Raw genomic sequence first — 24867 nt, forward strand, 5'->3', positions numbered from 1 at the left:
GAGGTATGGGAAGTGGGAGATTCTGACTCTGCTGTCCCTCTCCCCACTTGATGCAGTACCTTGTCCCTAAGTAAAAGGTAAAGTCTGCATAGAGCCAAGTGGCCCATCAGGCCAGGCTTATCTCAGTTTCTGTAGCATGAACCGACTAGGAGTATTTCTACTACCCCCTGGATAGGATGCTAGTCGATCACAGAGTTACCCCCAGCATTAAATTCACCAGTACCCATATGTACACCTTTGTGGAGAGAGGCACCGTGAGAGTAAAAGTGTCGTGCCCAAAAACACAACACAATGTCCTTGACCAGGGCTCGAACACAGACCACTCGATCCATTGCTGAGCGCACTAACCACAAGGCCACCGCACGTCCCACCTTGTCCCTTAGGCCTAACCTTAACCCTAAACCTAAAAAAAAGGAGTCTGTAGATTTCAGTCAAGTTTACCTCTTTTGTATTGAGACAATTTCTAATTTCCTCGCTTTGCCATTCCGTTTACAGCACCAAAGCCTGATTTTAAGTGATTCGCAACTACTGACGGAACTTGTTTTTGCAACTTACAACTTCAGACTTTGCACAAAATTTCTCACTGGAGAAAAGCAATGTTGTAGAACTTAAGTGATGAACTAAATGCAATAAATATTAATTTGTAAGAAATGTATCTGTTCTTTAATACATACTTTTGTATCTAGTATCTGAGTTAGATGTAGCCAAGATATATTACTAATGGTTTGTAGATGACAGTAAGCCAATTCAGAGACACAGTGGCATAAACAAACCCACTTGTTAGCCAATTTATCACAGGAAAAAAAAATACATATAATATTATACATATATAATTTATTGCCATCAGGTGCTATAATGTCTTGTAATAAAGTGGTTACAAGTTAAGTAAGAATCTTACAGAAGGGAGGATGATACAATACTATTACTAAGGCGATCATAATTAATTTCATATTGATTCAAAGCACGTGATATGTACGTGTATGATTACAATGTAAAAATTATTTTGTAGTGATTGAGCAAAGCTCATCTGAATTAAATTAAATGAAAGGAAAAACAACAACAGTCAATTATTTATGAAAGTTGATACAATGCACATGTAAGATAGGGAAATAGAAATCGAAAAGCTTCAAATGACTGAGTAAACAAAATAAACTAGTGGGTTTCATTGAGTTGATTACTGCCTCTCTGAAATGTTGAATGTCTTTTCAGCATCAAAAGAAGTGAAACTTGACCACATCCCATAAGTGGAAGCGGTTTCGTGTAAACAAATACAGGTGTTTAGGCATTTTAAAATATTTAGTTACATGTGCATACATGTACAGGGAAACGGTCTTGAAAATTTCCATGTGCTATCAACATTTAATTGATGGAAACAAAAAAGACCTCAAAAAAGGAAAAAATTGTCAATGAACCGAAGATATTGAGCGGTCTTAAATGTTTTCAGTATTTCCAGCGTTCGCTGCGGCCAACAAATCATAATATTTTCGATTTCTACTCCCTTCGCAAACGCCACCATTATATAAATGTAGGCTTAAACAATCTTTAATGATAGAGAAATATCTTGTGAATGAAATGAACAAATGTTTTATTCTTACAGCAAACGGCAGGTACAAAAATATATTTCACCCGTTCCAAAAGGCGCAGCAAGTGAGAAAGGTGATAGAAACGCCTAAACGCCAGTCTTTAAAGACAAATTCTTATCAAAGTTTCTTTGACGCGTTGCGAAATATAATCTCATTGAACAAGCACCACATGTCGGCGCAAAGTGAGTGTGAATAAAACGGTCCCGACTTACATGTACCTTAACCATTTCGTGCAAATTACACTTTAAATCCAACCAGTCTTCAAAATCCTTGCAAAAGCTGCACACAGGACAAATTTTCTGCTTTGCTGGATACCCATCGTTGATTTTCACAATTCTGAGGCGAGGGCGGCTGAAGCAACACGATCCACGCTTGATCCGCTCGAGCTGGCTCGAGTCAGCAAACTACACATTACTCCACACAAAATGACTCCCCTGTACCGCTATTCTTTACGAACATTGCTTGAGTATTAAAAACCTATTTAAGGACGTCAAACTCACCAATAACGAGAACTATCAAGGATATTTTCGACCTTAAAACGAAGCAAAATACCGATCTCAGAGACTGCTCGATCGAAGGACAGCACAGCCCGATGGTGATGACCACTGACCAGTTACGGTGTCGCTCCATATGGTTTTATTGTTAAGTTCTGTCTGTTTTCCTGGTCAGCGGTTTGTTGTTGATGGAATGATATGCGCATGTTTGCACGTGGCGGGAAAGATAAAAATGGCGTCCAATTCGCGGACTATGATAGTCAAAATCAAGTATATCAACGCAAAAAAATGCTGTAATACACACAGAAAATTGTAAACTTATGTCTTGGAAATGGTGGCATGTTAATTGGTGCATCCAACTCTACAAAGGGTATTTACTCGATCACAACTGATTTTGACGGAGTAGGTGTCCTTGGAGCAGTGAATGTTATGTGCAGCTATGCAGGCAGTTGGACAAATGTTAGTTCTTTGGCACCCTCAGTGGATGAACTAGCTGTTTGTGCGGATGGTGTTCTTCATGTCTTTGTTCAATCACAGGGTGTAACAAGGATCGTTAGAGGGAGTGATGGCCTACCCATATCATCACGAGCAGTGAATGTTGCTTGGTTAATTTTGGTAAAGATATTTTGTTCTGCGAAGAGCACTCCGTTGAGCTCTTTAAATCTGGGGTTCTTGTTGTCATTGCAGGACACAGTAAAGGTGATAGTGATGGTTCACAATCGCACTCGAAACTTTGTCAACCAATTGGAACCTGCGTTGAATTTGATCGTGACATTTACGTTACAGACTCTGGTTCTGGCGCGGTCAAACTAATCAACAGACCGTTGACAGGGATTGCAGAGTTCCTTGGGAAGTTACAAGTCCTGGTAAAGGCTTTTAACATTCATTCCAAAAAACGCACGGTTAGAGAACCACGGAAGTCGGTTAATAAAGCACTTGCTATGGTGGATGAGGTGCTGGAGTACGTGAAGTATTGCTCACGGAAGGCAAGAGAGCTACAGTCCGTGGCAAAAGAAACCACTGATTGTCCAGAGGGTACTTTATCAAACAAGTGTTTGAAGTCATTGGAACTGATCGCACAATCACTTCGCAGGGTAGAGAACAACATCAAAGATCTGTCTTCATATCCAGGTTTCGAGGTGAACTTGAATTTAAAATCACTCCTGACGTTAAATGTTGAGAACCAACACGCAGTAACTCATTTTAAGAAGGAAACAGCTACTCTCGAGAATACGCACAGATTTTTGGTTCATCAGTTGAAGAAGGAGTAAAGAGAGTGACACCATGGTCTTCACATTATTACACACATCCTAACTCATACTACCCTGTTGAACTTTCTGTTACTGGCCAGTTAGTCCTTGTTGAAATTCCCAAACCGGTCGGAGAAAGATTGTCCAGAAATGATGAAGCAGAGATGGGAGTGTGGGCAAAACGATACGGCAAGTGTGTAAGGCAGCGAAATGTACGAAAAGACAACACCATGGACAGAGCTGGGACACTGCCTCTGAATTTGTATGAAACACAGACATTGCTTAATCCACTAGATTTGCGGTTTGTACTTCCTCGTGCGCAAAGTTCAGTGCCGGGGAAAGAGCAGAACGTCCAGAAGGTGACTCTGATGAACAGCCTGCTTCTCGCATGCACATATCAAAGTGAGGAGTACAGCAGCAGCGAAAGGGGAGACAGTGAGTCTGTGAAGATGATACAAGTGGTTTCAATATGGTTATGCCATCAAGGGCTGGAAGACAAAGACTGATCACCAGAAGAATGAGAGATTTTCCTCAGTCCAGCTGGAGGTATGTGTGTATCCAAACGAGGTCAGTCTGCGCTTTTAATTAATTTTACACATTAGACTGCAAACAATCACTGGCAATGGGATTTTAGATTTGGTAACTAGGATTTGGACCAAATTTAAGCTGAGAACTGGGATTTGGCAAAAATTTGGGCTGGGAACTGGGATTTGGTACCCCCCTTCATGACCCTCCATATAAAATAGGATGGGGGTGCTTGTGGTACCTTTTAGAGGTTAACAAGGCTTGATATGATTTAGGTAAACTCTAACCCCCCCCCCCCCCCCTCCCCCTGCACCTTATTTCCAATAGTGCATTTTAACGAAAAACATAAAGGACGCCATTTGAATTCACAATTTATCCGTTATGTGAATAAATGACATATTTGAATTAAGTGTTAATTTGAGTGGCAGGGCATTCTGCAGTTAAACCGAAATGTATAATAATATGAAATATCGTGGGAGATTACATGGTATACAACTCGCAGGCGTTGCGTGATTAGTTACGATCACGTAGCGTAACGCAATCATGAACCAGTCTATCAACATGTTTTGGGACGGATTTGTTCACCCATTTCCCCCCCTCTACAGCGGGGGCAAATTACATCATGAGCGCTTCGTTTTCGCTGTCACGCAATAAAAATTAAATCGAAAACCATCCAGTGGAAAAAAACTAAGAAATTGTGATGTTGTAGAAGATGACTAAATAAAACACTTCTCCAAGTTTTAGGCCTGTGCGTCGCTCCAAACTTCAGGTATTCGTCGAAATATTTCGCCAAAATTTACCGGAGCCCAGTATGAAAACGCGATGTTGGTGTACATCCGTGGTACACCAACATTCACTATTCACCAATGTCTTAATGTTTATTTCACAATTAAATATATAGCACGCGCTTAAAACAAATGGACCTTCATACCGATTTCACGCATTATAATCCATCAAATATTTTCGCTCGCGCACGATTGGTCTAAACGCGTCACGCGACTGAACAGGGCCCGGCTAAAACTGAGGATTCCGAGAGATAATAATTTCCTAGTTTTCAAATTTGCGCGCGTTATGAAAAATATTTGAAGGATATTAAAAAAACACAGTAGCCTTGATTTGGCGCGTAAACTTGCTCGGGTACTTGCATATCATTTGTTCCTCGAAGCTCACAGTTTTCCTCGAGCTACGCTCTCGGAAAACTCTTCGATTCTCGGAACAGATAATGTTTTCGGACAAATATTCGAGCATATTTACCCGCCAAATGGAGGTTACTGTTGATTTTTAATCATGGAATATTTTCGCCTACGCACAATTGGTCTAAGCGCGTCCGTGACTGAATATGCCCCAGCTAAAACTGGCCAATATCCGAGTGATATTCCCCAAATTTCAAAACTGCGAAAAATATTTGAAGGATAATAAACACGCGATAGCCTCTCAGAGAAGATAATATCTGCGGACAAATATCCGAGCATATTTGCGCGCCAAATGCAGGCTATTGTTAATATATCAACAATTTTTCGTCATTTTTAACTAAACAAAAAATCGTCTCCGTAGATCGATCATGCCTAATTTAGTAAATCTTCGATGCTTCATAAGAATCCCTTGCAAATTCATAAAAAAATATGGGATCCCAAAGTTAGAAAGAAATGTACGCCAGGGGAAAATGGATGCCCCTTGGCATACATTTCTTGGTAAAATGTGGCAAGTTCGGAGTCCCATATTGTTATGCATTTGAGTTCGTCACGAACAATTAAAGTAATTGCTGATTTTTTCGTCAAGTATCCTTCACTAATTTAGAAATTTATCATGTAATTAAGAAAACGAAAAGACTTCAAATCATCACGGTGTACATGTCGGTCCTTTGAATAGAATCCTCAACTTCGTTCCCAGAGGCTTCTCACTTTTCCCTCTCATCTTTAAGGAAAAAGCCCTGGAGCAAGGTTATAAAATCCTTTGCACTGCATGCTAAAGACGACCACCCTCTGCACGCGTAATCTCAAGTTGAAAATCAAAAGAACAATTAAAAGCAAAAAACAAACTGTGTGAAGGGAAAATATGGAATTCATGTAGTGAGGGTCAAGTGAGAGTTTGTAAGAAATGTAATTCCCTGCAACCTGCTTTTTGTTTTCTGCCTGTTTCCTTTCAAAACGTTTTACAGAGAAGAAAAAAGATATACATTATTCATGTACAACTCAACAAGAAATGATCTCGGAGATAGTTCTGCGTGCACTCCGAACAAGTTTGGCGACGAGCACTGATGTAGGGCAGGAGTAGAATCGCACTGGAGCGGTGAGGGGAGGCCCTTTCTTTAAGATTCTGCAATACCAAGAGGAACTTATAGGACTTTTTTTGCGGTTCAGTTTATAGCTGGCCACTTATTCTGCGTTTCAGGGAACACCGAATGAACCTTTATGAAGCCTACAGAAGCAGACGGCAGGCAAAAATGGCTACGAACCGTGCTATATATAGACTCGATATAGTGTAACACTGAGCAAATTAAAAAGAACAATCGATTTTATGTGGCACATAAAGAGACTTTATTAACTTTGTTTAATTCAGTATTTGCTTTTAAATTGTAATTATCTAATTAAGACACCTACAATTAACTTATCACAACTTTGCTAAAGCTATTAGTTGCTATTCCATATCGACAAGCTCACTTAAACATGTTTAGTCACGTTAAAACAAATTGAAAGAGTTGTCATTTCAAAAAACTGAAATAAAATCTTACTTTAAGTTTCTCGACCAAACAATGAAAATAAATCTTTGTAGTGCGACTTACATGTAAAATGTATTGACCTGTTTGCTTGACTGCAAAGATTTTATGAGCAAAACTGTAAACTGAACTCGATGATCATATAACGCCTAATTTCTACTAATTTTAATCCCTCAAGAACCACTTGTTCAAAAGAGAAAGACCGAAAAAAAAAGCTGGTTAAAGAAGAAAAGCCGGCAGGGCAAGCCGGCTTTTCTTCCCTCTGCCATTTTTGTTTTCTTTTTTACCCGCAAACTTTTGAGCATTGTATTACAGTAACTAACCAGCAGCGATACTTAGAATTGACAATCCTACAAATGCTCTTGAGAACAGGTTTACACTTCAGCGGGCAATCTGGTAAGAGACCTAGAACAACAATCAAAAGCTCAGTTAATTCGGAATGAGAGGGGAAAGGTAGTGAGTACATCACTGAATGAACTTGTATTTTTTTCTGTTGCATATTCTTTTCGTATTGTGCTCAAAATCTGCTGCAATCATTTCTGCTTTCTGCTCATTTAGTCAATTGATGCACAAAAACCGAAGACAAGTCTGACCCTTATGCGTATATGCGAGACCGATGACAATCGCCTTTTGCTAATCTATGAAAGAGATAGATATCAAGTTCAGTGGGGATTTATGACGCGTGCAATGTGAGGCGATGGTGAAAAACAGGGCGAACTCCAAAAGAAAATACAGATCAGATGTGAGGTCAGTGCGTTAAACGACAACGGCTACCATAGCTACTAATTTTTAAATTAATGTCAACCTAATGATGCACAGCATACTGATACCGGCTTTAAAAACTATGTAATCTTAGCGTCGCTGATAATTTCCTTAACAGAGAAGGAAGATAGAGTTCAAAAACATGTACGCGTGTTTCACTTACCTCTTGCGGCTATTTTGCCCGTGGTTAAGCTTCTCGGTGCCCTATCTACCTTGACAACAAGATAAATGGGTAGCTCTGCACACAGATCCTTCATTTCGTCAATCAGATTGCCACGTGCATTGTCATCAAGAGTCCCCACAGCCTCCAATTTCACTACAGGTGGACTTTTGTTCATCGTAAATCCCGCGTCGTTCTCCTAGTGGGATTAAATTAAAAAACTGACCCTCTGAACTACTGTACAGTCATGATAGTTATTACTGAAATTTCTAAAGACGACGCGGAACGTTTTGTGCAGAATCTCTAATCTGTAGGCATGACAAAGGAAACAAGACTAGGTCTAGTTTAAATACACTATACGTATAAGGAAGCTGTTTTGCCAGTTCTATATTAAACCATGCTACTGTGTTAATACTATTGCACAACAGTGGATGTTTGCCTCATTGCCAAAGCTTCTGTTTAGAAATTGTTTCCAGTTCTCCCGCTAATATATTTTACCATGCGCGTTGCAGTAGATGTTTTTTTTGTTTGTTTGTTTGTTTGTTTTGTTCGATGATGTAAGCGGGATAAGCAATAACAAGTATTTCAGTTAATTTTCAATCATATTTCGAGTACCTTCAGTGTTAACAATTCAGCACAACGAAACATGGGATACAAACTTACCAGAAGGCGCGCCAAGTCGGCCGGTTTAGGAACATTTTCAGTTGATGGACTCAGATAGCACGATTTGGCCTCTGGCATACGGATCATCATAAAATTCTGCAAAGTTCGAATGCATTAGTTATGTGCAAGTGCTGTCTGTATAAACGTAACGCTCCTATACTAAGATAGCATGTCGCACACTCAGGTCATATGAATTTTGCCTTGAAGTTGAAGTAAAGTTATTTATCAAGGACCCATTTTGCACACCACTCAAAATGGCTTTAACTCCACATTTACTAGTCAACTGCTTCTTCCTTTACATGTAGTGTATACGAAGAGAACTCCTTGCTAAGCGAGGTGTTGTGCCTTGGATGTCGCCGAAAATAATCTTTGGAAATAAGAACGAATGATAATAATAATAATGAATGAATCATATCTTTATACTAGCCCCGTACCCTCCCCTCTCCCTGAACAGGTCTTCCTACTTCTGATATTCGCCTCGACCCCGATAGCAAGTTATAAATTAGTGAATCGAACATGCAGTGCTGTAAAGTTACTAACCTTTTTAAAGTCAATGACCACGTCTGCCTCTTCTTTATCAGGCGAAATCTTTGGCACATGGAAAGTCTCTGTTTCCTTCTTTGTGTCAATTTCAACCTCTCCCTCTTCCTCTTTTCCATCTTCTGTCTTCAATTTTAATCTGTATTTCTTCACCGGATCACTAGCAGGTGAATCCTGCAAAGCCTGAAGAACGAAAAGGTATACCTGCATTTCAACTCATCTGATTATACTGAGAGAGGATCAGGATAGCTTGGGTCCGAATTCGGTCGTCTTGAAAGTTCCATGAAAGTAAGCAATATTAGAAAGCAGGGAATTTCCTCTCAACTAATATTACACTGACACACATCGCTAAGCAAGTTTTAACCTGTAAGTCACGTGCTCTTGGATACGAACAAATACATCAAATGAAAACGCATGCGGCAGAGAAAGCAAATATCTGTTGTTATACTTCAACCGTTACCTTTTCCTCAGGTGAACCGCATTTGCAGATTGACGAGGCAGACACAGCGACAATCGACAGAGCAAGGCACAAAATGAACAATTTGAAACCCTAAAGAGGAAAATTAGGTAAATGAACTTTTTTAAGTATCCTCTCTTATCAACTGAATTAGCGACTAAACGTTTTACAGCGAGGATCCCGCGGCATGCAGCACAAGTGTGACCTCTTTTGGTCAATTCCCATTGTTTCGTGCAGATCATCCAATTAGAAGACAGGTTGCTTGAAGAAAAACAATTCAAAACCGCAAGTGATCGTGCGGGAAAGATTAAGTTCAAACTTTACAGTTTTAATTGTTAAATCGTACTCAAACCTAATTTGCAGCTCCAAAATGTGAAATGTTTACCACAAAATCAAATAAACAGGCATCTGCTTGACAGCCTATTTGCCCGGCAACAACTTAAAACTCAAGAAGTGATGAGAAATAATTTCTAGCGCCAGTATAAATGCATTCTTGCGTACTTTAACTCGAAAATACGACAAAATTTCTGGGTATATTTTGTTGTCTTGCTTTTGTGTATGGATCTAGCAGCAGACAAATGGCAAAATGAAAATAGACTTACCATTTTTCTTTTGTGAAAAAGCGTCAAGTCTTCTTTCCTCTTGTAGCTGATGCAAAGTAGTATGGATGCAGGTTCATATGAGCGAACCCTTTTTATATCATCTGAAGGTTGTACAATGCCACCTCACTCCGGCTTAATCGGCTGATATCTGAAAATGTTACACCTAAATTTGACCTGACCTGGTTTCAGCACATTGGTGGCATAGTTGCTTCGCTATTTCTATGAAATTACAGGAAGTAGCGCTGAAACGGTGTGGCTATTTTCGACCAAAGCTCGTATGCCAGGTGCCCTCGTTTCAGCACTTCCTTGAGACATGAATGGATAAAGCCTACCATGAATGCAAAAAGGCAAAAATAAAGATATCGTATATCATAATAAGGATAAAGATAAATTGCCAGAGCCTTCAGCCGGTGAAACGTGTTGAAAGTCTCACTGAGAATTATCGCTGATTCAGTGTGAGAGGTCATGTATGTTTGCGGTAAGCAAAAGATTTAGTTAAAATTACTAGGACTGACGGTTGCAAAGAGCTAAAAGGAGGACATATTAAAAAGAATGATACAGCAGTCTGAATATGAAAAATGCTCTGCTAGCAACTGTCCCAATGATCGTTCCTCCCTGTTTCCGTCATGATTTGAATACACTATTTAATATATGGGGAGTCACCGCAATCTAGGCGGCGTACTGGTAGAATATCGGCCCGAGGTCTTGACAGTGCGGACCGAATGCATGGAGGTCGATACAAAAAAAAAAAAGGAAAAAAAAACGGAAGGTCAATATTGTCCCAGTACGGTCCCGAGTATTATAGGTTAAGTAATAAGAGATTACAAGACTAAATATGTTTATATCAGTATATAAAAAAGTGCCACTATCAGGGACTGTAAAAAAACGCGCAATTCTGATTGGGAGCCGACTAGGTGAAGGGAAAGAGAGTTGGAAGAAAAAGAAAAGGATTCTTTTTGTTTTTTTCAGGAACGTAAGCCATAAAACAAACAGCTTCAAGAGTGATCGCGTGGGCTTCAAGAGTGGTCACGCGGGATCATTCGGGACAGTGCCCGGTCCATTTACTGAGAGATCATTAGACCGGCGATAGAGCAATAGATTTTAGTTATTGGTCCTCTGAACTAATTTAGTCGTGTTACAAACTCATAAACAAATGACTGACAAGAATTTGTGTTGTTGTTCCTTTGTTTTTTCCTGCTGATAGCGTGACATTTCAGATAAACAAGAAATCAGGTTAAAATACATAGGAAACAAAGAGGGAAATTCTAAACTTTTAAAACAGGTTTTCATTCAATTTTTAAGTCGCTAGATTTTTGGTATCTCTTGCTTATGATAAAGCTGACCTCTCACATTTTATGCATCAGAGACACTTTACATATTTCATTCTTGAACGCTCCTTCTCAATATCATGATATAAGATATCTTTAGTTTTGCCCTTTTCGCGCTTCCTTTAGTTATGGTGCTACTGCGCATCGCACAAACCTGAACTGAACACGTGTAGTCCAGTTCCTGAACCTCCACACTACCAGAGAACTTCCGGAGTAATAAAAATTGCAAAAAAAAAAATCTTCCCATAGGTCCTCTATTTTATGTCTCAAGTAAGGAGGGAACTGGGGAGAGTTAGCAGAGACGAGGTCTGATAGAGGAGAGCGAAACCGTTCCTGTAATTCTCTAGGAAATATCGAAGCAATTTTGCAAGTAATGCGCTGAAACAAGGTCAGGTCAAATTATAAGGAGTAACATTTCGTGATATCCGGTTAATAATGTCTCTACTAGTGTACAGTGAACTTAGAGATTTAGGAACTTGACTATCAGCTCAAGTTTGTGCCATGCGCAGTAGTTCTACAACTGAAAAAAGTTCAAAAAGGGCAAAAAAAGACATCTCATATAATAACCAAAAAGAGGATATATTTAATACGGAAGCCATGAAGAGTCTGAAACGTGTCGTGGAAGTGTCTCCGATGCAGTGTGAGAGGTCAGGTTTATTATAAGCAAAAGATACCAAAAACTAAGGTCAACTGACTTAAAAAATCACGATATAAAAGATTTCAAAGCTAACAAGCTTGTGGGGTCGTGTACTTCAAAACTGCTAGAACTGCAGAAAGTGCTAATGCGAGGACATATTAAAAAGAATGGTACAGCAGTGAACATGAACAATACTCTGCTAGCATGGCGAAGTTCCTTCCTCTCCCCGGTTAAATTCACTATTTGATATATTTATTTACAAATGACTCAAGAGACATTTTCTTTCAACTCCTGACTGCGTGACATTTCAGATAGACAAAACGACAATGTGGCCAAATTAATCAGTGAACCCTTCGAGGCTGGAAGAAAAGATAAAAAGTTAAGACGAGTGAAATTCAAAACTTTTGAAGCAGTTTTTTATTCCGTGGGATGACTCCGGCGTAAAAAGGACCAGGGAGCTCGTCGGAAATTTTGAAAAGAACCCCTAGGAGGTACCAAGATCCTGTTTTGCGAGCGTGGCTTGAAAAATTTTTTCACCCCTGAAGAGGTCACAGTTCCAAAACAACAAACTATTCGGCTAGTCACTGTTTTCGGCTCAATGCCTTGAAAGGTACTGTCAGAGGCTCCCGCTGTGGAGCTTTTGAAAATACTGACCACTCTAAGAGGTGCCGAAACAGCTTTTTACGTGTTACAAAGCACGACGAGTCCCACTGTTTTATTTTGTTTCAACTGTGTAGTCAACTGATCTGGGTTTTTGGTATCATTTAGCTTATAAGGAATAAACCTGACCTCACACACTGCATCAGAGACCCTCCCATGACATGTTTCACTCTCGAAGGTCCCGGAAATTTATCCTCCTTCGCATTATAATGATATAGGAGATCTTTGTCTTTGCCCTTTGTGCACTTCCTTCAGTTATGGTTCTACTGCGCATCGCAAAAACCTGAGCTGAACACGTGTAGTCCAGTTCCTAAAGCGCCGCCACGGGGAAAAGAATGTCTAAGTCCAGGATTTTAACGGGAGCCGGAACTGGTTGTGTTATTCGCAGAACTACTATAACTGACGGAAGTGCTAATGCGAGGGCGTATTAAAAAAAAAAAAAAAAAAAAAAAAAATGGTACAGCAGTGAATATAAGCAATACTCTGCCAGTAGAGTCGCCGTGATCGTTCCGTGCTCTTTCCGGTCTTTCTATAGAAGATCGAAGTGGTACCGGCTGTTGTTCAGACTAGTTGAAAAGTGTTCTGGGGGAGTCCAAGTGAAAAGTTAGGTTATACAACGGACATGGAAATGGATATGGAGATGTGGCTAAGATCTACTGATCTCCGGAGACCAGTAATAAACATTGCCAAAATTTCACCTTTCTATTTTTGTTGCTGTTTTTGTAGCGTCACAATCAATCTGGCTGAATTAGTTAGGTCACCTCGTTCTTTCCCCCTTCTCTTGCCCCGGTTACCCAAATACCCCGGGGTCCGGGAAATCGTCTACTGTAAAGTAACCCTGCCGCAACAACTATCTCTTCTGAGACATGGAAATAAACCCAAAAAATGATGAATTCATTGCTAACTGAGCAAGCGTTTGTCACTTTAAAAATCACATAAATTTTCCCCTAAAACAATTCTTAATCCAGTACTGAAATTTTGGTTCTGACGTTTCCTGGTTTAGAATTTCTTTACAGTACGGTAGGCTTTGTGCATTTATGTAAGGAAGAAGTGCTGAAACGAGGACAGTATGCAGACAACCTTCGATCGACAAAAACGAAAGCAACTCTGCCAGCAATGCACTGAAACAAGGTCAGGTCAAATTATAAAGATTAACATTTCCTGATATCAGGTTAATAATGAAAAAACATTGTGCAACCTTCAGGTGATATAAAAAGGGTTCGCTCACATGAACCTGCATTTATACTACTCATTTGCACAGCTACAAGAAGAAAGAAGACTTAACGCTTTTTCACGAGAGAAAAGTGGTAAGTTTAATTGTATTGGAAGATATTTTTATTTTTATGTGCTATTTGTGTGCTGGTAGATTCATAAACAATGTCGGTGTAAAAGTTCCAGGCGGCCTGTGTTTTGCTTTGGATAGAACAAAGTGTACTGATCGATCACATGCTTTGATTTTGAAGAGGAGAAAGGCCGGTTCCTATTTGTTTAAAATGTTTTTTCAAGATAGACGCACAAGTTTCCTCAATTTAAATTGTTACCAAATGTACTTGCGTGACAGAAGTTTCCGAAACGTTTCTTTCGCGTTTCTAAGACTGACAATGTCCGTGAATGTATTCTGATTTCACCTTTTAACATTTTGGATTTGCGAAATTAGTTTAGGCCAAAAACTGTAAATTTGGCTTGAAAGATTCAGTCACTATTAAGAGGGGTTGAATATAAGTAAGAATATCCACAAGAATATTTTCAGCCTAAAATAGGAAAAAAAATAAGCCTTGGCCGGAAAAACAATATTCTTACAATAAAAAAGAGTGTAACTGGTTCAGGCTATAAAAAGGGCCCCGTCGGTGGTTCCCAATCGGCCATCAGCTCTCATCATGAACACAATTTTATAGCAAATTTTTAACTGAGCTTCTGTTTGTTGTTCTAGGTATCAAACGGGGCTGTTACAAGGTGTGCACAACTAGGATGAAAACATGTTCTGCTGGCGCCATTCCGTAACAACGTGCTCAGAGAAATGCGAGAAATAAGCATCGTGTTTCCAACCAAGTGGTACTTGAGGGAATTAATAAGTACAAAGTGCTATATGATCGAGTCCAGTTTACAGTTTCCATTGATAATAACAGTTTGAAGTCAAGTAAAGTGATCAATATATTTCAAGTCGAGTTACAAAGCTTTATTTTATTATTATCATTTGTTGTTTTGTTTCAGCAAAGTAAGATTTTGTTACAATTTCAGTTATTTTTAAATTACAACTCTTACAGTTTATTCCAACGTGACTAAGCATGTCAAAGTAAACTTGTCGATATTGGAATAGCAATAGCAAAGTTGTGATAAATTGTATGTGGCTTAATTACATGATTACAATTTTAAATGTAAATTTAATAAAGTCTTTTAATGCAGAATGCTTCTTGTGTTTATCATGTGCGCTGTGCTGAAGTGTTTCGGAACGCGTTTTGGGGGCCCTCTTTCTGTGGGTTCAGAAAGGTTCATTCTGTTACTAAACCAAGAATAAGCGCCTGTAAACTGAACAAAACAAGTCATATAAGTTCCTCTTGGTAGTGTAGAATCCCAGAAGAAAGGACCTTTCCCCCTCCCCCCCCCCCCCCTTTATATTCTGCCCCTATCCTACACCTGTTCCCTTAGCCAGTCCTGTTTGGCGTGGATGCAGACCTTTCTCCGATATGTATAATAATGTGTATTTTTTCTTCTTTTCTTTTTCTTGTTTCTTTGAAGAAGCAGATCTTAGATAAGGTAGATTAGGGGGGTGTTTACTCATGCTGGTGTGGGTTCCATAGCAAAAATGACGGTGATTTCATACTGCATGTAAATGATTTCTTTCGTTTCACATGCAACTTGCTCATGAACTCATGTCACACCATCTTGAATTGAATTATCAAAAACTACACATACCCTAAACATCGAAGTTTTCCGAGAGCCTAATTTCAAACCGCAATAGGTGATCGTTCGTTGTTTTAACATGGTACTACTGCTAGTTTTTGTATGGTAATGAAAATCTCAGTAAAGCAGTTACAGACGCTACAGTGGCAGAACTCGGGCAGGGAAATCACACGCAGGCATAACGCAAGTAGGCATAACGCAAAGAGGCATAACGCAAAGAGGTATCACGCAAAGAGGCATAATGCAAAGAGGCATAACGCAAAGAGGCATATAACGCAATGCAAGTAGGCAGAACGCAGTGACAGAACTCGGGCAGGGAAATCACACGTAAGCATGACGCAAGTGGGCATAACGCAAAGACGGGCATAACGCAAGTAGGTAGAACGTTGTGACAGAACTCGGGCAAGAAAATCACACGATTATTACAACGTCATTGATTTCGAAAAGCACCGTCCAGATTAAAATGCACAGCCAGTGTTTTCAATTTCCTCCGGTTTGAAGAGCGTTTTCGAAATGCTCCATTCTCGTGAAGGATTAATGTGTACGGAGCCGTAGAGGAGGACGGGGCGTTATTGATCCTTGCTGAGAAACTTAATAAACTGTAAAGCCGTGAACGAAGATCCTGCTTGATTTCGACGTTGGATCTCACAGGAGATCTCATCAGCCAAACTTGAAAAGTATAACGATGAGAAATCAGCCTTCCTTTTACTGGCAGCAACACCTCTTGAAATCTCAAGGGCAATTAATGATACCATTTTGCTGCTCAGATCACTGGGGTTTACGATCCATGGCACAAAATCTGTCACCACGCCTACCCAAGTAATCAACTTTCTGGGATTTACCCTAAATTCTCAGAACATGACCATTTCTATGGTCACCGGGAAAGCAGACACTGATCAAATCCAAGTGTCACGTTTTTTGTCATGAGCGCCTTGCTCGGGAGATTGGGTAACCACTCCCTACGTTTACGACTTAAAATAAAGTTACCTTACCTTACCTTACATGCAAGAGCCAGTTTCAGTTAAAGAGGTGGCCTCTGTAGAGGGCCTCATGGTATGAGCTTTCTCAGGTGTGCAGTATGCACCTCTGTTCTATAGGTCTCTGGAAAATGACAAAACTGATGCCTTGAAATGCAATGGTTGGGACCCTGAAGGGCATATGACCCTTTTACCTCCGTCCAAACAGGACCTGCTATGGTGGATTTCTAATGTTGACCAATACCCAAAAGCTATTACTCCACAACCCCCTGATATAACACTCATGACAGACAGCTTACTGAAAGGCTGGGGAGGGGTGATAGAGGGTCATACCAGGAATCTAAATTCCACATTAATTACTTGGAGACAAAGGAAATTCTGTTAGCCCTGCAGTCCCTTTGCGACCATGTGCAACGTTGCCAAATAAAAGTGATTTGTGAAAATACAACTGCCGTACTCCTTTATCCGCAATATAGGTGGTACGAAATCTATAGTTTGCAATGACATGACTAGAGAAATACGGTCGAACCTTCGGTTGCGACCACCGTTCGTAATCGACCACTTCTCCTCAGCGACCAGTATTCCAAAAGACCAAAAGTTTCCAAGTCAACTCACTATATTTGAACCTCTTGTAAGCGACCACCTCTCGTAAGCGACCGCGACCACTTTTAGAGCTAAAAGTTTTGTTTTTGCTCATGGATGACGTAGTCTTCCATGAGCTTAGAAGGCAGTCGAATGGCACTCACTCACTCACTCACTCACTCACTCACTCACTCACTCACTCACTCACTCGATTCTGATTAATTTATTCATTAAACCTGGATTAAACAATTATCTACTACTTCCCCTACTAAGTAATGTTTTTGTCCAAGAGTGTTCGGTCGTCTTGAAGAAGGTTTTTTGACGAAATAGAAGACGAGGGGAAGACGCGGGGGACTAGAAAGGCGTACATTTTTGCCCAAGAAATCGAGAGCCTGGGTGCGAGTTTCTCGGGCACCCTGAAGTCGGCCATTTTGGCTTCATGTGATTTTCTTTCGTAAATATGTTGTTTTTTGCCTATCGGCTTTTGCTCACACGTGGATGAAAGCTGGTAGAGGTATTTATGACTGTGGTCATGTATCGGTCACAACAACGCGGTTGGCGAGGTCAAAGAATTGATACGAGAGACCCTGTAAGACAAAGTCAGAAAGTGGGATCGTGTTAACTTAGCATATGGGGCAAATTAAGCTCGTAGCTTTTTTTCTTGGCAAGAGAATTTGATGGTTTCCACTCGCTTTCTCTCCTTGTGGAGTCCAAGGTAAGCTTAAGTTCTTTTTGAGTTTTAGTTTCATTGTTTCTTTATTGTTTTATTTTGTAATAATAATAATAGTAATAATAAAGATCTTTCAACAGGGAGCCCACTTCACATACATGTGGTTTTCAGTGGGGCCCTGCAAAAATAAAATTGCAAAAGCTAAAGAAATAGTAGATTAAAAATAATAATAAAATTTAACCATTGTACTAATAGAAATATAGAAAACAGAAAAAAAAATGGTAATTAAAAATTAAAAATTAAGAAATACCCCTAATTCGACGGAAGTTCGAAATTTGTACGTAGTAAGCTTATTTTAAAATACTTCAAGTAAGAAATTCGATTTGCCTCATCGTTTCGTTCTGTTGTCGTTCACACTACATTTCTTTTGTATTCCATGCAGTTTGACCAGAGTGGAAATTTCTTCACAGATGGTATGCGCGTCAACCTACATGTACGATCGAGTAAATACGAGCTATGTTGAAATATTTTAGCGATGGACGGACAAATTAAAGCAATTAAGTCCAAGAGACTGTGTAGATCTATTTTTTACAAGGGAGATATATGCTGTCCAATTGCATCAGGATGGGGGTGCTCGTCGTAACAGATAAATTGTGAGGGGTGGGTGACGGGTGGAGGGGTAGTGTTTACCTGAATCATACCAGGATCATTGACTTTCACACCCGTATGAGTTCATCCTAGTTCCCTCCCCGGGGGTACTTTGATATAAAAGGGACGTGGGTGTTCTTCGGAAATTTTTGAAAAGAATTCCCAAGAGGTACCAAGATCCAATTTTGTGGGCGTGGGTTGAAATTTTTTCTTTCCTAAGAGGTACCAAATATTCTTAAACAACACATTAACTGACGATTGCTTCGAATACCCTCTATTCGTAAAGTTGATTATCAAATATTTCCTCATATTTTTTGGGGCTTAATACCCTGCTCCTGCTGTGGACCTTTTGAAGCCGAACACCATAAGAGGTTACGTGAATGAATTACATAGTTCAACTTGAATTAAGAAGTTTCCGCGTAGCCGGCTACAAAGAACTTAATTTGAGTGGCAGGGTACTCTGCAGTTGAACCGAAAGGTATAATAATATGAAATATCGTGGGATATTAAATGGTATAGAACTCGCAGGCGTTGCGTAACTAGTTGCGTTCAGAGCTTGTAAGAAGTATAATTCCCCGCAATCTGCTTTTGGTTTTCTGTCTGTTTCCACTCAAAACTTTTTACAGAGAAGAAAAAAGATACACATTATTTTACAACTAAGCAAGAAATGATCTCGAAGAAAGGTCTGCGTGCACACCGAACAAGTTTGGCGACGAGCAATGATGTAGGGAAGGGGTAGAATCATACTGGAGAGAGGAGGGGGGAGGCCCTTTCTTCTGGGATTCTACAATACCAAGAGAAACTTAAAGGACTTGTTTTGCTCAGTTTATAGTTGGCCACTTATTCTGGGTTTTAGGGAACACCGAATTAACCTTTATGAACCTACAGAAGGAGACGGCAGGAAAAAATGGCTCCGAAACAGTCCTATATATAGACTCGATATATAGTGTAACACTTGGACACATTAGACATAGTAAGCAAAAAAAAGCAATCGATTTGATGTGGCACAAAAAGAGGCTTTATTAACTTTGTTTAATTCAGTATTTGCTTTTAAATGGTAACTATCTAATTAAGACACTGACATACAATTAATTTATCACAACTTTGCTAAAGCTATTAGTTGCTATTGCATATCGACAAGCTCACTTAAACAAGTTTAGTTACGTTGAAATAATTTGAAAGAGTTGTCATTATAGAAAACTGAAATAAAATCTTACTTTTTTAAACCAAAAAAATTAAAACAAATCTTTGTAGCGCGACTTAAAATGTATTGATCTGTTTGCTTGACTCCAAAGTTTTTATTAATAGCAAAACTGTAAACTGAACTCGATCATATAACGCCTAATTTCTACTGATTTTAGTCGCTCAAAAACCACTTGGTTAAAAAAGAAAAGCCGAAAAAAAAAAAAAAAAGCTGGTTAAAGAAGAAAAGCCGGCTTGCCCTGCCGGCATTTCTTCTTTCTGCCCTTTCTTTTTTTAACCCGGCATAAATTAGGGCGGGCCCCGCACTTAATCGCATTCGTTTGTGCATATTGTTTCGGTAACGGTATACTTGATTATCCAAAGTATAACAACAGTTTTCGTAACAGTTCTACACACTTCCTTACAGTGTCGTCTGATACCTAGAACAACAATCAAAAGCTCAGTTAATTCGGAATGAGAGGGCAAAGTGAGCGCATAGCTGATTGAACTTGTATTTTTTCGAATTGTGCTCAAAATCTGCTGCAATCATTTCTGCTCTTTCTGCTCATTTAGTCGATTGATGCACAAAAACAGAAGAAAACACTGACCCTTCTGCGTATATGTGAGACCGATGACTATCGCCTTTTCCTAATCTATGAAAAAGATAGATATCAAGTGCAGCGGGGATTTATGAGGCGTGCAATGTGAGGCGATGGTGAAAAACAGGACGAAATCCAAAAGAAAATACAAATCAGACATGAGGTCAACGACTGCCATAGCTATTAATTTTTAAATTAATGTCAATCTAATGATGCACAGCATACTGATGCCGGCTTTAAAAACTATGTAATTTTAGCGTCGCTGATAATTTCCTTAACAGAGAAGGAAGATAGAGTTCAAAAACATGTACGCGTGTTTCACTTACGTTTTGCGGCTGCTTTGCCCGTGGTCAAGCTTCTCGGTTCCCTATCTACCTTGGCAACAAGATAAATGGGTAGCTCTGCACACAGATCCTTCATTTCATCAATCAGATTGCCACGTGCATTGTCATCAAGAGTCCCCACAGCCTCCAATTTCACTACAGGTGGACTTTTGTTCATCGTAAATCCCGCGTCGTTGTCCTAGTGGGATTAAATGAAAAAACTGACGCTCTGAACTACTGTACAGTCATGATAGTTATTACTGAAATTTCTAAAGACGACGCGGAACGTTTTGTGCAGAATCTCTAATCTGTAGGCATGACAAAGGAAACAAGACTAGATCTAGTTTAAATACACTGTACGTATAAGGAAGCTGTTTTGCCAGTTCTACATTAAACCATGCTACTGTGTTAATACTATTGCACAACAGTGGATGTTTGCCTCATTGCCAAAGCTTCTGTTTAGAAGTTGTTTCCAGTTCTCCCGCTAATATATTTTACCACGCACGTTGCCTAGAGATATTTTCTTCGATGATGTAAGAAGGATAAGTAATAACAGGTATTTCAGTTAATTTTCAATCTTATTTTGAGTACCTTGAATTTCAACAATTGATCACAATGAAACATGGGATATAAACTTACCAGAAGGCGCGCCAAGTCGGCCGGTTTAGGAACATTTTCAGTTGATAGACTGAGATAGCACGATTTGGCCTCTGGCATACGGATCATCATAAAATTCTGCAAAGTTCGAATACATTAGTTATTTGAAAGCGTTGTATAAAGGTAACGCTTCTACACTAAGATAACATGTCACACAGGTCATATGAATTTTGCCTTGAAATTGACCCATTTTGCACACCACTCAAAATGGCCTTAACCCATAAGCTAGTTAACTGCTTGTTCCTTTACACGTAGTGTACACGTCTTATTTCAATGTATATACGAAGAGAACTCCTTGCTAAGCGAAATGTTGTGCCTTGGATATCGCCGAAAATCTTTGGAAGTAATAACGAATGAATGAATCATATCTTTATACTAGCCTCGTACCCTCCCCTCTCCCTGAACAGGTCTTCCTACTTCTGATATTCGCCTCGACCTCGATAGCAAGTTATAAATTAGTGAATCGAACATGCAGTGCTCTAAAGTCACTAACCTTTTTAAAGTCAATGACCACGTCTGCCTCTTCTTTATCAGGCGAAATCTTTGGCACATGAAATGTCTCTGTTTCCTTCTTTCTGTCAATTTCAACCTCTTCCTCTTCCTCTTTTCCATCTTCTGTCCTCAATTTTAATCTATATTTCTTCACCGGATCACTAGCAGGTGAATCCTGCAAAGCCTGAAGAACGAAAAGGTATACATGCATTTCAACTCATCTGATTATACTGGGACGGGATCAGGATAGCTTGGGTCCGAATTTGGTCGTCTTGAAAGTTCCATGAAAGTAAGCAATATTAGAAAGCAGGGAATCTCCTCTCAACTAATATTACACTGACACACATCGCTAAGCAAGTTTTAACCTGTAAGTCACGTGCTCTTGGATACGAACAAATACATCAAATGAAAACGCATGCGGCAGAGAAAGCAAATATCTGTTGTTATACTTCAACCGTTACCTTTTCCTCAGGTGAACCGCATTTGCAGATTGACGAGGCAGACACAGCGACAATCAACAGAGCAAGGTACAAAATGAACAATTTGAAACCCTAAAGAGGAAAATTAGGTAAATGAACTTTTTTAAGTATCCTCTCTTATCAACTGAATTAGCGACTAAACGTTTTACAGCGAGGATCCCGCGGCATGCAGCACAAGTGTGACCTCTTTTGGTCAATTCCCATTGTTTCGTGCAGATCATCCAATTAGAAGACAGGTTGCTTGAAGAAAAACAATTCAAAACCGCAAGTGATCGTGCGGGAAAGATTAAGTTCAAACTTTACAGTTTTAATTGTTAAATCGTACTCAAACCTAATTTGCAGCTCCAAAATGTGAAATGTTTACCACAAAATCAAATAAACAGGCATCTGCTTGACAGCCTATTTGCCCGGCAGCAACTTAAAACTCAAGAAGTGATGAGAAATAATTTCTAGCGCCAGTATAAATGCATTCTTGCGTACTTTAACTCAAAAATACGACAAAATTTTTGGGTATATTTTGCTGTCTTGCTTTTGTATATGGATCTAGCAACAGACAAATGGCAAAATGAAAATAGAGACTTACCATTTTTCTCAGTTTTGTGAAAAAGCGTCAAGTCTTCTTTCTTCTTGTAGCTGATGCAAAGTATATGGATGCCGGTTGATATGAGCGAACCCTTTTTATATCATCTGAAGGTTGCACAATGTCACCTCAATCCGGCTTAATCGGCTGATATCTGAAAATGTTACACCTAAATTTGACCTGACCTGGTTTCAGTGCATTAGTGGCATAGCTGCTTCGATATTTCTAGAAATTACAGGAAGTAGCGTTGAAACGATGTCGCTATTTTCGACCAAAGCTCGTATGCCAAGTGCCCCCGTTTCAGCACTTCCTTAAGACATGAATGCATAAAGCCTGCCAGGAATGCCAAAAAAATGAAAAAAAGATATCCTATATCATAATAAGCATAAAGATAAATTGCAAGAGTCTTGAGGAGTGAAACGTGTTGAAAGTCTCACTGAGAATTATCGCTGATTCAGTGTTAGAGGTCATGTACTTTTGCAGTAAGCAAAAGATCGCAAAAACTAAGATTTATTTAAAGTTACTAGATCTGACGGTTCCAAAGAGCTAAAACGAGTACATATTAAAAAGAATGGTACAGCAGTCTGAATATGAAAAATGCTTTGCTAGCAACTGTCCCAATGATCGTTCCTCCGTGTTTCCATCATGATTTAAATACACTATTTGATTTATGGGGAGTCACTGCGATCTAGGCCGAGTACTGATAGAATATCGGCCGAGGTCTTGACAGTACGGACCGAATGCATCGAGGTCCGTTCAAAAAAATGGAGGGTCAATATTCTCCCAGTACGGTCCCGAGTTTGATAGGTTAATAAGAGATTACACGACCGAAATGTTTGTATTAAAAGAAAAAAAATTCCACGATCACGGACTGGAAAAAAGCGCGCAATTCAGATTGGGAGCCGTCTGATGTTAAAGAAACCAGAAGGCAAAGAGGGTTAGAAGAAAAAGGAAAGGATTCTTTTTGTTTTTTCAGGAACGTAAGCCATAAAACAAACAGCTTTAAAGTGATCGCGCTGGCTTCACGAGTGATCACGCGGGATCATTCGGGACAGTGCCCGGTCTATTTACTGAGAGAACATTAGACCGGCAATAGAGCAATAGATTTTATTTATTGGTCCTCTGAAACAACGTAGTCGTGTTACAAACTTATTAACAAATGACTCACAAGATTTTGTTTTGTTTTTCCTTTGTTTTGTTTTTTTTTTTTGTTCCTGCTGATAGCGTGACTTTTCAGATAAACAACAAATCAAGTTAAAATACATCAGAGAAGTGGGAAATTCTAAACTTTTGAAACAGGTTTTGTTTCAATTTTTAAGTCGATAGATCTTAATGTTTGGTATCTTTAGCTTAAAATAAATCTGACCTCTCACATTTTAACCACTAGAGACACTTTACATGTTTCATTCTTGAACGCTCCTTCTCAATATCATGATATAAGATATCTTTAGTTTTGCCCTTTTTGCACTTCCTTCAGTTATGGTGCTACTGCGCATCGCACAAACCTGAACTGAACACGTGTAGTCCAGTTCCTGAACCTCCACACTACCAGAGAACTTCCGGAGTAATAAAAATTGCAAAAAAAAAAATCTTCTTCCCATAGGTCCGCTATTTTATGTCTCAAGTAAGAAGGGAACTGGGGAGAGCTAGCAGAGACGAGGTCTGATAGAGGAGAGCGAAACCGTTCCTGCAATTGTCTAGGAAATATCGAAGCAATTTTGCAAGTAATGCGCTGAAACAAGGTCAGGTCAAATTATAAGGAGTAACATTTCGTGATATTCGGTTAATAATGTCTCTACTAGTGTACAGTGAACTTAGAGATTTAGGAACTTGACTATCAGCTCAAGTTTGTGCCATGCGCAGTAGTTCTACAACTGAAAAAAGTTCAAAAAGGGCAAAAAAAGACATCTCATATAATAACCAAAAAGAGGATATATTTAATACGGAAGCCATGAAGAGTCTGAAACGTGTCGTGGAAGTGTCTCCGATGCAGCGTGAGAGGTCAGGTTTATTATAAGCAAAAGATACCAAAAACTAAGGTCAACTGACTTAAAAAATCACGATATAAAAGATTTCAAAGCTAACAAGCTTGTGGGGTCGTGTACTTCAAAACTGCTAGAACTGCAGAAAGTGCTAATGCGAGGACATATTAAAAAGAATGGTACAGCAGTGAACATGAACAATACTCTGCTAGCATGGCGAAGTTCCTTCCTCTCCCCGGTTAAATTCACTATTTGATATATTTACTTACAAATGACTCAAGAGACATTTTCTTTCAACTCCTGACTGCGTGACATTTCAGATAGACAAAACGACAATGTGGCCAAATTAATGAGTGAACCCTTCGAGGCTGGAAGAAAAGATAAAAAGTTAAGACGAGTGAAATTCAAAACTTTTGAA

General features: G+C 39.4%; 2 protein-coding genes and 1 pseudogene across 2 annotated transcripts; 1 reads left to right on the plus strand and 2 right to left on the minus strand.

Moving 5' to 3' along the window:
* Positions 1–2416: 2416 nt before the first annotated feature.
* Positions 2417–4140, plus strand: LOC149101243 (uncharacterized; annotated as a pseudogene).
* A 2696-nt stretch (positions 4141–6836) lies between these two features.
* Positions 6837–9923, minus strand: LOC110041144 (uncharacterized). The gene is made up of 6 exons (XM_089276552.1): positions 9753–9923; positions 9154–9243; positions 8694–8876; positions 8154–8249; positions 7494–7689; positions 6837–6973 (listed from the first exon to the last, which is right to left on the minus strand). Exons 1-6 carry the CDS (start codon positions 9753–9755, stop codon positions 6852–6854), a joined length of 690 nt encoding a protein of 229 aa, XP_089132678.1. The 5' UTR covers positions 9756–9923; the 3' UTR covers positions 6837–6851.
* A 9227-nt stretch (positions 9924–19150) lies between these two features.
* LOC149101244 (uncharacterized) lies at positions 19151–22561 on the minus strand. The gene is made up of 6 exons (XM_089276460.1): positions 22471–22561; positions 21870–21959; positions 21410–21592; positions 20899–20994; positions 20263–20458; positions 19151–19777 (listed from the first exon to the last, which is right to left on the minus strand). Exons 1-6 carry the CDS (start codon positions 22471–22473, stop codon positions 19665–19667), a joined length of 681 nt encoding a protein of 226 aa, XP_089132586.1. The 5' UTR covers positions 22474–22561; the 3' UTR covers positions 19151–19664.
* Positions 22562–24867: the final 2306 nt, after the last annotated feature.

Source organism: Orbicella faveolata, unplaced genomic scaffold (assembly GCF_042242905.1).
Source record: "Orbicella faveolata isolate gen_17 unplaced genomic scaffold, um_ofav_v1 contig_4, whole genome shotgun sequence".
NCBI classification, from domain to species: Eukaryota; Metazoa; Cnidaria; class Anthozoa; order Scleractinia; family Merulinidae; genus Orbicella; species Orbicella faveolata.

Excerpts from the sequence above, each read along its gene's own strand:
- LOC110041144 (XM_089276552.1), bottom strand. Across the intron at positions 8,877-9,153 it reads GCGGTTCACCTGAGGAAAAG|GCTTTGCAGGATTCACCTGC; the intron begins GTAACGGTTGAA and ends TTCGTTCTTCAG. Across the intron at positions 6,974-7,493 it reads GGGCAAAATAGCCGCAAGAG|GTCTCTTACCAGATTGCCCG; the intron begins GTAAGTGAAACA and ends TTGTTGTTCTAG.
- LOC149101244 (XM_089276460.1), bottom strand. Across the intron at positions 21,593-21,869 it reads GCGGTTCACCTGAGGAAAAG|GCTTTGCAGGATTCACCTGC; the intron begins GTAACGGTTGAA and ends TTCGTTCTTCAG. Across the intron at positions 20,995-21,409 it reads TGGTCATTGACTTTAAAAAG|AATTTTATGATGATCCGTAT; the intron begins GTTAGTGACTTT and ends CGAACTTTGCAG.